Source organism: Onychostoma macrolepis, chromosome 10 (genome assembly GCF_012432095.1).
Source record: "Onychostoma macrolepis isolate SWU-2019 chromosome 10, ASM1243209v1, whole genome shotgun sequence".
In the NCBI taxonomy this organism is placed as follows: Eukaryota; Metazoa; Chordata; class Actinopteri; order Cypriniformes; family Cyprinidae; genus Onychostoma; species Onychostoma macrolepis.
This window is the reverse complement of record NC_081164.1, coordinates 11,171,756-11,183,882: the sequence shown is the minus strand read 5'-3', so window position 1 is coordinate 11,183,882 and position 12,127 is coordinate 11,171,756. Positions and strand designations below refer to the sequence as shown.

The 12,127-nt window shown below is 37.0% G+C and overlaps 3 protein-coding genes across 3 annotated transcripts; all 3 read left to right on the top strand.

The window, feature by feature from the left end:
* The first annotated feature begins 615 nt into the window (after positions 1–615).
* LOC131548674 (solute carrier family 35 member F4) lies at positions 616–5,593 on the top strand. The gene is made up of 7 exons (XM_058790159.1): positions 616–688; positions 790–1,102; positions 2,937–3,153; positions 3,269–3,394; positions 3,650–3,842; positions 4,065–4,154; positions 5,149–5,593. The coding sequence occupies exons 1-7, from the start codon at positions 616–618 to the stop codon at positions 5,394–5,396; spliced, it is 1,260 nt and encodes a 419-aa protein (XP_058646142.1). The 3' UTR covers positions 5,397–5,593.
* A 546-nt stretch (positions 5,594–6,139) lies between these two features.
* On the top strand, positions 6,140–9,319 carry znrd2 (zinc ribbon domain containing 2). The gene is made up of 4 exons (XM_058790160.1): positions 6,140–6,251; positions 6,599–6,750; positions 7,803–7,887; positions 7,970–9,319. Exons 1-4 carry the CDS (start codon positions 6,236–6,238, stop codon positions 8,419–8,421), a joined length of 705 nt encoding a protein of 234 aa, XP_058646143.1. The 5' UTR covers positions 6,140–6,235; the 3' UTR covers positions 8,422–9,319.
* Positions 9,320–9,703: 384 nt separating this feature from the next.
* fam89b (family with sequence similarity 89 member B) lies at positions 9,704–12,127 on the top strand. The gene is made up of 2 exons (XM_058790161.1): positions 9,704–10,513; positions 11,305–12,127. The coding sequence occupies exons 1-2, from the start codon at positions 10,259–10,261 to the stop codon at positions 11,572–11,574; spliced, it is 525 nt and encodes a 174-aa protein (XP_058646144.1). The 5' UTR covers positions 9,704–10,258; the 3' UTR covers positions 11,575–12,127.

The window sequence follows — 12,127 nt, the reverse complement described above, 5'->3', positions numbered from 1 at the left end:
TGAGGCAGATTTTCTATATTCAATGCTGTGTATTCCTTAGTTACTGTGCAGTGTTTTCAGGCAAAATTTTGTCACCCCTTCATTGCTGTGCACTTTGTTTCTGCATTGTGGCTGATTTGTAGATTGTACACACAAAAAATATCTTTGTATTTTTGTATTTTTGCCCATTTCCCATTCATCAGTGCCGGTCATTTTTGACTGTCAACTACACAAATGTGACTTTTTTTTCACGACCATTTAAATTATTCAAATCATGTCCACAATTAATTTTTATTTTATTTGGGGGGGGGGGCTGCCATAAAAGTCTCCAAGTTTTGTACCATTCCAATGAAGAAGCAATTTTTAAACTTTCCAAACTTTTTTTTTTTTTTTTTTCATTTATACCCACAACATGAGAACAACCAACATCAGCACTAACTGTGATTTAGCATCATTTAGCAAGTGAGACTGTAAGCTGTTAAACCTGAGATTTTTAATCACAGGTAGATCAGTAGTAATCTGCACTTAACGTGTGTTTACTTAAAGTATATTGCTGGTATGAGAGTCCGAGCTCATAGAGAGGGGCTCAAACCCCTGACCCGAGGGTTAGGGTTTCTTAAGAGAGCACAGCGAGCAATGAACAAACTCTCAGCCAAGATCTCTCCTTCCTCTGGACCCCAACCTGTCACACTTCACCTGTCCACACCAGGTAATGTTTTTCAGCTCTTCATTGGTGCTCTCTTTTTGGTATGGAAATCTGTTATTGTAGTGGCATTTGTAATTCATTAAATGTCTTGTCTTTGTTCTTAGCTAGTGAGAAGGATCCTCAGGAGCAGACTTTAGTTCAGGATGAATCTGCTGCAGAAAAACCGTCTAAATGCTGCTCCTCTAGATGTCCATTCCGAGCTGTACGGAGGGTGATATGTGGGCTCATTTTAGGGGCTTGTGTGGCTGTTTCCTGGGCCTGGGGTACTAATAGTGCTAAGGAGACTCTGATAAGACATCCCGCTCCGTTCTTCATCGTTTGGTTTTGTAGTATCTGGAACATTCTCTTTTTCCCACTCTACTATCTGTGTCATCTTCTCACGGAGAAACAGAAGCAGTTGCCAACCACTGAGTTCAGGTTAGAAGAAAACATTTTTAAATTAATGTTGTTTTATATACACTCATTAAAATGAAGGTTCTTTATTGGATGGTTCTATTTTTAACTTTTATTTTTAAGGGTATATATGACTTGCTCATGTCAGGATGCATGTTTTGCAGTCCAAACCTCATTTTTCATGCAATATTAATTTGCTAGAGTGCAGAAGCAATTAAAGCAAGTTAAATCTAAATAATCATTAATGTATATAAATCTTATTTTAATTTAAGCTGTTTAGTGCAAGCTGCTTTCAGTCTCTAATCCTCTCAGCTTCTAGCACAGATAAACAAGTGGCAACTTTTCATTAATGAATCAATGCCTGGCCAGCAGCCTGTTATCAGTGCAAAGCTATCACTGACATCTGCTGGCTTTTGTTGATGTAACAGCAAAACCTTCAGCAATATCAGTTGAGGTAGACTGCAGCTTTATTATAAATTATAGTGTGCATGCACAGAGTCCTGACTAAGCTGTATTTTTTCACATGGGGTTTAGAGTTTTCTATTCATAAGGTGGCCAACTAAAACTGCATGCATTCATCTTTACCAGTTAAAGATCTGCAAATATTGGTTTCTGTTGCAGAACATTCACATGGAACAAAATACTTCCTTAAATTAACTCATATGGTGAAAAGGGCAAGTTGTCACATCCTGTTTCACAACCCTATGTATATTAATATGCTGTCACAAAAGTTTAATGTGTCAGAAATTAACTGTTTTTTCATTGATCTGATCATGATTTGTGATAACAAAATATATTGCTAATTTCATATCAATAATGAAAATAACAGAAACAGATAAGTATGTATATACTTATATTACATTTACTGTACGTTTTAGATTCATGTACGTTGGACAGTCAAGGATAAGTTTAAGACACGTTTACCCTTTTGTGACAACATGCCCTGATAATGAGACATTGTTTTGACAAATAAATATTTTACGTAATAACCTACATTTTAAAACATCAGAAATTCATTCTTTTAAAACATATTTGACAATTTGGCTCTGATTTAAGGGGTTTTTGAATTAGGTTTTACAAACCCTAAAATGGGTTTTACAAACCCTCCGCTAAGTGTGATGTAGGGTCAGAAACGTCTGGATCCATTTGCTATAAAACTTTAATGGTGCAAGATGGGCAGGGTCAATACAACAGCGTAGAGAATCACAAAACACAATCCAAAATCAGTAACAGATACCAGGCTATGGTCGGGGCAGGCAGCAGAGAATCAAAGACTGAGAAGCAAGCTCAAAGATCCAAAGGCAACAGGCAGGCAATCAGAGAAAAGTAATCAGTCCTAGGTCAATACACGGGGAATCAAAGAGTCAGAAGAAACGCTCAGAAATTGTGGCCAGGGCTAACAATACTTCGCGATGGTTGATGAGAAGAGCACAGCTATATAGGGAATGGAAATGACAAACACCTGGGGTGGGTAATCAGGCCAAGGCACGGGGCATGTGGGTAATGTGGTCCATAATGGTATTAGTACTCTGGTGAGGGTGCCCTCCGGTGGCGATCGGAGAGAGCCACAGAGGTGCGGTTTGTGACACTAAGGTCTTGTGACAACTTGCCCCAGCACAGTCTACCCTACACTGTAAAAAGTGATAAGTTGACTTAACTTAAAAAAATTGAGGAAACCCGTTGCCTTTACAACTTGACAATTCACTTAACTTTTTTTTTTAAATTATTATTTACTTAATAATTTTAAGGCAACGGATTTCATTACTTAAAAAAAATGTGATAGAAATATGTTATGCGTCTGCATTGTTTGAAGCTTAACGGCATGCTGTATATATTATGATCCTCTTCTGACTTGCAGAAAGTGCAGCCAGTTCCTGGGTGAAGAGTTGACTGTAAGGAGTGTTCTAAAAGGAGCCGCTCCGTTCTCTGTGCTATGGAGTTTATCTGGTTATTTGTACTTGTTGGCGCTTTGCCGCATCTCCAAAGTGGACGTAAGTGCCGTCCTCTGCTGCAGCCAGGCTTTTATTTTCCTCCTTTCATGGATTGGACTCAAGGACCGCTTCATGGGTGTCAGGGTGAGCCATCAAATAGGATATATAGTGTTTTGAGAGTGATTTTATTATTGCTATTTTCCCCCAATATTGAGGTGATCTTTTTTTTTTTTTTCGTATTTGTCTATTCTGTATTTAGATAGTGGCTGCCATCTTGTCCATAACTGGCATTGTTATGTTGGCCTATGGGGATGGTTTCCATAGTGACTCAATCACAGGAGTGGCACTGGGAGTTGGTTCAGCTTCAACTTCTGCTTTATTCAAGGTCAGCACTAGTGGTGGAGATTTGAATTCATCCAATTCATGACACTTTTGAATCAGTTCACTAAAAAGATTCATTCAGAATTGTACAGTGATTCATTCAGTGACTTTGTCAAGTTACTATAATACCGATATGTTATTAATTGTCTTTGCTTGAAATTTGTGTCTACTAATCCACTGCAAACCTTCAGAAAGAGTGTAAACAACTGATACAAATGTAATTGTCTTTGTGGTAGTAGTTGATGGTTTCTTGTCTCAGGTGCTTTTCAGAAAGCGTGCAGGAATTATCCAGCCAGGTGCTGCCAGTGTGTTGCTGTCTTGTGTGGGTCTGTGTAGTTTTGTCCTCCACTCCTGGGTGTGTGTATTGCTTTATTTCACACACGTGGAATACTGGCCTCCCTCTCAGCACATCCCCTGGGATAAACTCTGTGTCATGGCGTCTCTACTGCTTGGTAATTTATGCTTTTGTTTTCCACTATGAATTATAAAATAATGATTACAAACAGTTAATGTTAAAATGATTTACGTTTTATGTTCAATGGTATTTAAACAATATTTAACTTTTTTAAATATTATAAATATTCAGTGGAAAAAATATAGGTCCGATATATTTTTTTTTTTTTTTTTTTTTTTTTAGCCTTTTATTTAATTTTCCTGCCCTGTTTTCTCCTAAGTTTTCAATGTGCTGGTAAATCTGGGAGGAATATTCACGTACCCCAATTTAATTTCTCTGGGAATTCTCTTGACCATCCCAGCGAGTGCAGGTATGTATTTGATTATAAATAAGCTGTCAAATAAAGCTGAAGCCTCACAGACATGTGAAACAGAGCGCTGCAGTGATGATGTAGTTTTGTAGGACAAAAACCCAATAGGATTTTTTCTTTTTGAATTATTGCAGAAAAGCTCTGTGACCAAAAATGCTTATGATTCTTAAAAGTTTACTTCATTGTGATAAACTTCACACATAAACACAACTTTTATGAATTTTGAAACCTAAATACAATCAGCAAAAGTAAAGAGCTAAATAATGTAGGCATGACTTTAACAACTCTTTCAGTATTTATTTAATAACAGTTTCCCTGAAATGTGCATTAGATTAGTTTGCAAGAGCCCAAATATAAACACTGTATATAAAAGTGGATTAGTGAGTAGATGAGTTTTCCTTTTTGGTGCGATGACATTTCATGTCCTTGACAACCTGTGTAGTCCCATTTAGTCACAGCCTATAAATAGTAACCACCTTTTTCAAGATAATAAAAGCAACCACAAACACCAGCCAGCGGACAAATATCACAGATGATTATGCTTAAAAACACATGAGACGCAGAAATACATACAATTAATAATGAACTGAACCAGCACTGAACTGACTTGAGCTCAATATTGACGCTATTGACTTGCTTTAGAGCTGCTTTACAGCAGAATCTGAACTGTCTCCAGGGTTGATTCTGCTATGTTGCTGAAATAAAGGTGACTTAACTGACTTTACTTGAAAAATCATAAGGGGCTATTGCTAATGTATTTTATGTTGTAGCATGAAACATGAAAAAGAAAAAAAAACTCATTCAAGAAACCCACTGACTTCAGGAAGTACTAAAATGCTAACTGATTTCTGGGTTTGGCCTACAAAAATATGTCATCCCTGCAGCACTCTGTAGGCCTGGATGTGTGAATGTGATTAAGCATCTGATGTGTAGTATTTAATTTTTGCACCTTGGGAATTGTCAAGTCTATTGCTCTCTTTTTCTCACTCATAAGCTGTAGATGCATTTGTGACTGAAACACTGCAAATGAGCCATGTGCGAGCGGCGGCAGCCGGCATCATCTCAGCAGGGTATCTCATGCTGCAGCTTCCAGAAAACTGGGACGACAGCACTTTGCGCTGGCTCAGCACACTGTGGCGTGGAAACTGGCGAGAGGACAGTATAGTTGGAGAGGAGACTGTAATGGACACTGCTGGGATTGCAAGAGCAAAACCCAAACCAGCTGTAATGACACTCAACTGAGCCAATTATGAGCAAATTTTGATTCGAGTGTTGGTGTGATAATATCATAAAATCTTTTGTGTGTCTGAGTAAATGTAATTACTCATACTGTAGTTCTGTTTTCTGTCTGTAGGTGTTGTCTGAAATTCAAAACATTTTAATTATTGAACCATCAGATTCAATGATGATAGGAAAGATTTTATTAAAGATAAAATGAAAGGCAAAAAAGTTTACATTTTTAACAACAACAACAAAAAAAAAAACATTTATTTACATTCAATGCTTTTAACAGAAATATATGTAATAATTAAATGAAATTGTATTTATTATATATATTATTTAATGTGTAAAAATCCTAAACTTTTTTGACCAAAAAAAATGTCAAAATAATATGGTCATATCAGTTATTTTAGTATCGTATTTTAAATGAGTTTTTATTTTCATATTTTCCATTGTCATTTTAAATTCAGTTAAAAATTGCTGTAATTTTGTCTTGATTTTTACATTTACATTAGTTTTTGTTTTTTAAAATGTCATTACATGTACTTATATATTTTCATTCATTTTTATTTTAGTTATTTTATTACATCAAGTTAAACTAAAAGAAAATGTTGTCTTGGAAACAAGCTGAAAGTTAAAGTAAATCTAAATTTATGAAGTAAGTAAATTATAATAAATACATTATGTCATATTATATGTACATTATATGTCATTTTCAATAAAAGTGCAAACAAAACTGCAGGTCCTACATTCAGCTCGCTAGATGGCGCCAGTCTGATTTCACAGCACTTGTACATTTCACCGCTGAAGTTTCGAGCAGGAAACGTTATCTGTGTTGTGAGGCGGCTGAAGAGGAAAGCATGGCCCTAAACGCAGGTAAAATGTGAATAAACTCATTATTCTGCTCCTGAGTTCCCTATATTTATCTTTCATTAATCTTAATTTACTTCATTTACTTCCGTCGTGCTAAAGTAGTACGCTTGCAGCCGCGCTAAAATACCTTCTTCAGGCTAGCAGGTTAGCGCTTCAGTGTCTGTCTGTATGGCTTTATTTCATTCATAATATCTAACTCTTCGCAATGTATTTAGCATAACTGACTATTAGTGACACCCTGAAGTCGTATAACTGTCTGAAGCACCATATACATAGACGCTGGCTGGTTGTTTCTGATCTGTGTACATCAATGAGCCAGACACATGAGGAATCTGCTCTGATGAATGTAGATGATGAGGACTTTGAATGGGAGCCTCCCTCCGAGGCGGAGATGAAGGTGATTCAGGCTCGCCGGGAGCGGCAGGACAAGATCAGCAAGCTGATGGGAGACTATCTGCTGAAGGGCTACAAGATGCTGGGGGACTGCTGTGAACTGTGTGGGGTGAGAGACGTGTTACATGCGTTCATCTCTGACTTCATAAAATGAGTGTTTTAGTAGTCAAAGACGTACCTGCAAGAGCCGTTCAGTAAATTGTAATAACTAAATGTACAGTAAGATATCTGTAGATTTCAAATTATTGCCAATGATGATAGATAGATAAGTCAGTAAGATTTTATTTATTTATTTTTTAAAGGAAATAGTTTTATTTTGAAAGGATGTATTAAACTTAGAGCTGCACGTTCAATATCGCAGGCGATTCATCTTTGATGCGCGAATTGCGCAGCTTGTCGGTGAACTACGGCTCTGTGTATTAAATGCTGCTCCGTTTGAAAACAGGTGATGGAGATTTACGACTAATCACGGAACCGGCTTTACTGACGAGATGCGCATGCGATATATCGTGCAGCCCTAATAAACTGACCAAAAGTGACAGTTAAGACATGTATAGTGTTTTTATATAAATGCTGGTCTTTGAACTTTCTGTTCATCAAAGAATCCTGAAAAAGTCACAGTTTCCACAGAAATATTAAGCAGCACAAGTGTTTTCCATACTGATAATAAGAGATTAATTATTCTGAGCACCAAATTGGCATATTCTATCATGTGTATGTAGCATTGTATTAAACGTTATGAAATCCAAAAAAAAAAAAACAGATCCCCAAAAAATTCTGGGAAATAAACTAATTTTTATTTTCAAATAATTTTAAAAATGACAGGTCATATTTTCAATAAAAGTATGCAGATATTGTAATTTCTAATGGGAAAGAAAGCAAAAATAAAGTATTTTCAGTTTATGGACACATTTAAGTATCTGCTAATATCAATTCCAAAAGAAAAGATCTCCCAATTTGTGATTTAAACCTGGAGATAAACAAATTTTTATTTTTAAATAATTTGAAAAAGACAGGTCATCTTTTCATTAAAATTGTTATGCAGATATTGTAACTTCTAATGGAAAAAAGCAACCAGTTTATGGACCCCACTGGAATTATAGTAATTAATATTTATTATAGGTTGAAGTATGAGTTAAGGAATGTCCTATATATTTGCAGACAATTCTGATGCAAGATAAGCAGAAGAAAAATTATTGTGTTGCTTGTCAAGAGCTGGACTCCGATATGGACAAGGACAACCCAGGTACGTTTAAATGCAGCATGTGAATTATTTATGAATATGTAGTCTTGTGTATCTCTGTTGACTTGTTCGATTTCTCTTTCAGCTTTAAACGCCCAGGCAGCCTTGTCACAGGTACGAGAGCGTCAGCTTGCGACTCAGCCTCTCCCTGAATCTAACGAAGCCTCATCCAGCGAACCCCCTCTCTCCATCACGGGGCAGCCCCGGCCAGAGCACTGCGAGGGGGCTGCGTCTGGACTGAGAGGTCCCCCTCCTGCCATACAGTCCACCCCTATTTCTGTCCCCACTGCCAGCTCCAACTTCCTGCCACCAGCCACCCCTGCTCTCCAGACTGCACCTCCTTTAGGGTCCGTGGCCAACACCCTCCTCAACCACCCAGCCTTGTCAAGCGCAGAGGAGGCAGTGCTACATAAACTCAGATGGGCCACACAGGAGCTCCAGAACTCGGTGTCAGTGGAGGCCAGCATCCAGCTCTGCAGTCTGATCCGAGGCTGTGCCGAATCCCTGCGCAGCTTGAAAGAACTGCAGCTCTCATAAGACTGAAGCACAGACGGAGCTGTAACAGCACACACACACATAAGGAAATATAAGCAGCACTAATACATACATATATTTTATATATATATATATATATATATGTATATGTATGTATATATATTTAGTAACATACTCAACAGAGTGTTTCGGTTGTGTTTGTTTGTTCTAATGCAGCTGAGTATGTGACTGTGTCGTGTGTTGAAATACATTTCTTGAGCTGCAAAGGCTGGTTTCTTTTTCCTTGATTTGTTTGTGTTCGAGTTACAAGTTTTAACTGTTTTTCCATTGCTTTATGAACTCATAATTGGTTGAAAATCCAAGTTTTATGAAAGCACCGACTTAAGTTTTGTGACGATGTTAGATCAATTACAGTGGCAGAGAAGTGTTTCAAAGCTGCAACAGATCCATTGTGGTGCTATTAGTGTTGTTTTGTTAACAAATAACAGCATTGTAAGTTTGGTACTGTTAGGGGCCATTCACACAGAATGTATTTTGCATTCCACTGCACTTCCTATTGCTTTTCCAGCAATCATTGCATATGTGCCTTTTGCTGCATCTCACACTAGATGCCAAGTTAAAAAGTTCAACTTTGAAAGTATTTATAGATCTTGCTTTTTTTTTTATTACACTGCCTAACGTCTAGGATTTTTGTATTCCATATCACTGTTTTCCATCGCTTTTCCATGTTTTTGCAGCGGAATGCTTTTCCCCCACATTCTAATTCACATAGATCACATTTTTAAATGCACAAATGTGTTCTCCTTTTTTGCATCGAAAAACCTTTGAGTTCCACGGCAGTGCGTTTTGTGGATGCATGTTTCCTTTATAGGGGACAAAAAAAACCTTTTTCTTTAAATTCTTAGTTTACATCTTGTAATTTTGACTTTTTTACTCTGAATTTTTCAGTTTGCACTCTAGCAGTTCCTTTTGGGTTTTTTTCCACAATGAAAATTTTAAAAAAGTGAATTGCTGCTTTTGGTCTCATAGCTTTTCACTTGCAAGTGCAGGTTGATCTCTCACAATTCTGACTTTTCCTCTCAGAGTTGAGTAAAAAAAAAAAGTGGTGTTTAGTGTCTTTAGACCTTGCATTTTTTCCATTCCTTTATACTGTCATTTTTAATGCAATAACTCATTCCGTGACCCCTTAGATTATACTTTTTTTTTTCTCCCAAAGCAGATTTGAGCAATTGAAAAGTCCTTGAGACTCAAGAAACTACATTAAAAAGAGAAGACGATCGGTTTATGCTGCTGTGAATGAGAAACAGCGCCTCGCTGTGGCAGATCGTCTCTGGGCGGAGAGATGCAGTGGGCGAGGTTTAGCTGTACAAGACAAAAGAAAACGTTAAACGAAAACAAAGCGGGGCTCCTTGATCTCCTGTCCAGTTTTGCTTATATCTAAGGGTAGGAATTTGGTTTTATATGCAACATTAGATATATGCGCTGCTTTACGACGAAATACAAATAAGGAAGAGCGTAAAATCAAGCACCTCCTGAGAGAAGAGATTGTCAAAGAGTTTATTAGAGCGAAATTATTTTCTGTTAACTTGTAAACGAGCTACTAGTTACAGTCGGTGTAAACCAGCGGTTATATATGGAGAATTGCGCATAGACTATCACTTTTCTAGACATTAGTTTTTGGACGTGACAGTTGGTTGCAGTATAACGTAAGGTCATTCGTGCGCGCTCACCTTTCGTACCATTTCTTAAAGAAAGACTGTGTTTCATCTCAGTTGGATATTTTTCATGGTGGTAAAAATAAATGAAAAAAATAACAACACCGGGCATAGAAGAGATTAAAACCAGGATTTAATTTTAAAAACGAAAACTGCAGTCGGAAATGAACGGGTTTCAGTCCGGTCCAGCGGATTGTCCGGCTGGAAGCGTCTGCTCTATTGAAGGCTTGCCTCCGTTACCTAAAGGACTGAGCGGTATCCTCAACTCGAGCGGAGGCTCCTGGAGGGACATTGAGAAGGTCTACAGCAAGAGGACGCGCATCCAGGCGGACATCAGCAAGTCCAGAGTGAGCGACTGTCTTGGCCGCAGTAAACCAGCGAGCCTTGACGCAGCGCTGGCCGTGCTGCGCAAAGAGATGGTGAGTCCGAGACCACGCCTGACTCCGTGCCACTCTGATCGTAGCTCAGTGTGTATGGATCAATGACAAATACATGTCAGAAATGATAAAAAGTACATTTAAAATATGTGCCAAGGTATGCTTTGTATTTGCATACATTTTTGAAAAACATTTTCTAAGTAAATAGCCTATGCTTTATGAGTATAAAGTTTTTAGTTACACCTTTTGACCTAAATAAAACATGATTTTTCATTTTTTTTTAAAAACGTAATGACTTTGACCTTGATTTGATATATGATATATTTAAACAAACATTTCTACTTACTTTAAAAAAAAATAATAATAATAATAGTACAACTAGTAAATAGTAAAAAATCAATAATTTCAGCCTTTTGGTTAGACCATTTTTTTAATCCCTGGTCAGTTACACATTTTGATTTGATGTCAAGAAAATTATTAAAATTATTAAAAATGAAAGTCAAACCTTAAAAGCACAAAATAATATTTTGTATGAAAACATTTCTGTACAGTCATTTTGGTTTGGATTGCATTTTGAATAGTTTAATACATTAAAACAATTTGATTTAGATATTCACTAACAATACATTGACAGTTTTATTTAAAAATGAATGAATAAAAATAAAACATTCAGTTAAAAAAATTAAACAGTGTATCCCTACAAAATGTTTAATTTTTATTATGCAAACTCAGGGTTTTTGGGGGTTTCTCAATATACATTTTTGTACTTTAATGGTGATTATTAAATTATATATTTGAAATACATACAGCTCATGTTCTTGTGTCTTTCACAGGTTGGACTTCGACAGTTAGACATGTCCTTGCTGTGCCAGTTGTGGTCTCTATATGAGTCCATGCAGGAATACAAAGGAGCTTTCCAGGACATCTCTTCTTCTCTGTGCGAGAGCTCCTTCAACACCGAAAATGGTTATTCTGAAGATGAAGAGGAGGAAGATGAAGATGAACATGAAAGAGAGAGTGGAGAGACGCTGTTGTCCCTTCCTCAGCCCACTCAGAACTCTCGAGACCAGTGGATCAAAGACTCCTTCCACATCCCCATTTAAATGAAGCATGTGCTCTCTCATCTACAGAATGGATCTGATCTCCCATGATCCTCATCACTATAAACTGTGACAAACATGACCCCATTGTTTGAAGGATTCCGTAAGCATCAAAATGAAACAAGGCCTTTATTTTTGTGGGGTACTGTTACAATGGTGATTGTAAGGTTGTTTCAAGGGAACTATGAAAAACTGCCTTTTCACTGCCTGTGAAGTTATAAAGACCGGATGAGGATTGACAGGAAGAGGATGTTTTAGCCAGAAACAGTGTGGTCAAGGATGTTTTTCTACATATGGTAAAGGGTGTATACATCAAAAAAAAAAAAAAAAACACATGCCTTACATGCTATTGTCTTTTGTGGTCACTATTTCATTATATTATATAGATTTGTATATTATCACTTATCACTCTATTTTCTCTATCACATACCAGCATTTGCGATACTGTTTATTTTATTATACAGTATTATGTTTTCCACCTCTGTCTTTCATTAGTAAGTTAAACACAACGCGGAATGTGCTTTTCTGTACAAAATAAATAAAACAATTCAAATTT

What these genes read in the sequence shown, in the direction of transcription:
- LOC131548674 (XM_058790159.1), top strand. Translation starts at nt 616, where the DNA reads ATGAACAAACTCTCAGCCAAGATCTCTCCTTCCTCTGGACCCCAACCT. An exon ending in ACTTCACCTGTCCACACCAG is followed by an intron (nt 689 to 789) that starts GTAATGTTTTTC and finishes CTTTGTTCTTAG; the next exon opens with CTAGTGAGAAGGATCCTCAG. An exon ending in CAACTTCTGCTTTATTCAAG is followed by an intron (nt 3,395 to 3,649) that starts GTCAGCACTAGT and finishes TTCTTGTCTCAG; the next exon opens with GTGCTTTTCAGAAAGCGTGC.
- znrd2 (XM_058790160.1), top strand. An exon ending in ACTGCTGTGAACTGTGTGGG is followed by an intron (nt 6,751 to 7,802) that starts GTGAGAGACGTG and finishes ATATATTTGCAG; the next exon opens with ACAATTCTGATGCAAGATAA. An exon ending in TATGGACAAGGACAACCCAG is followed by an intron (nt 7,888 to 7,969) that starts GTACGTTTAAAT and finishes TTTCTCTTTCAG; the next exon opens with CTTTAAACGCCCAGGCAGCC.
- fam89b (XM_058790161.1), top strand. Translation starts at nt 10,259, where the DNA reads ATGAACGGGTTTCAGTCCGGTCCAGCGGATTGTCCGGCTGGAAGCGTC. An exon ending in CCGTGCTGCGCAAAGAGATG is followed by an intron (nt 10,514 to 11,304) that starts GTGAGTCCGAGA and finishes TGTCTTTCACAG; the next exon opens with GTTGGACTTCGACAGTTAGA.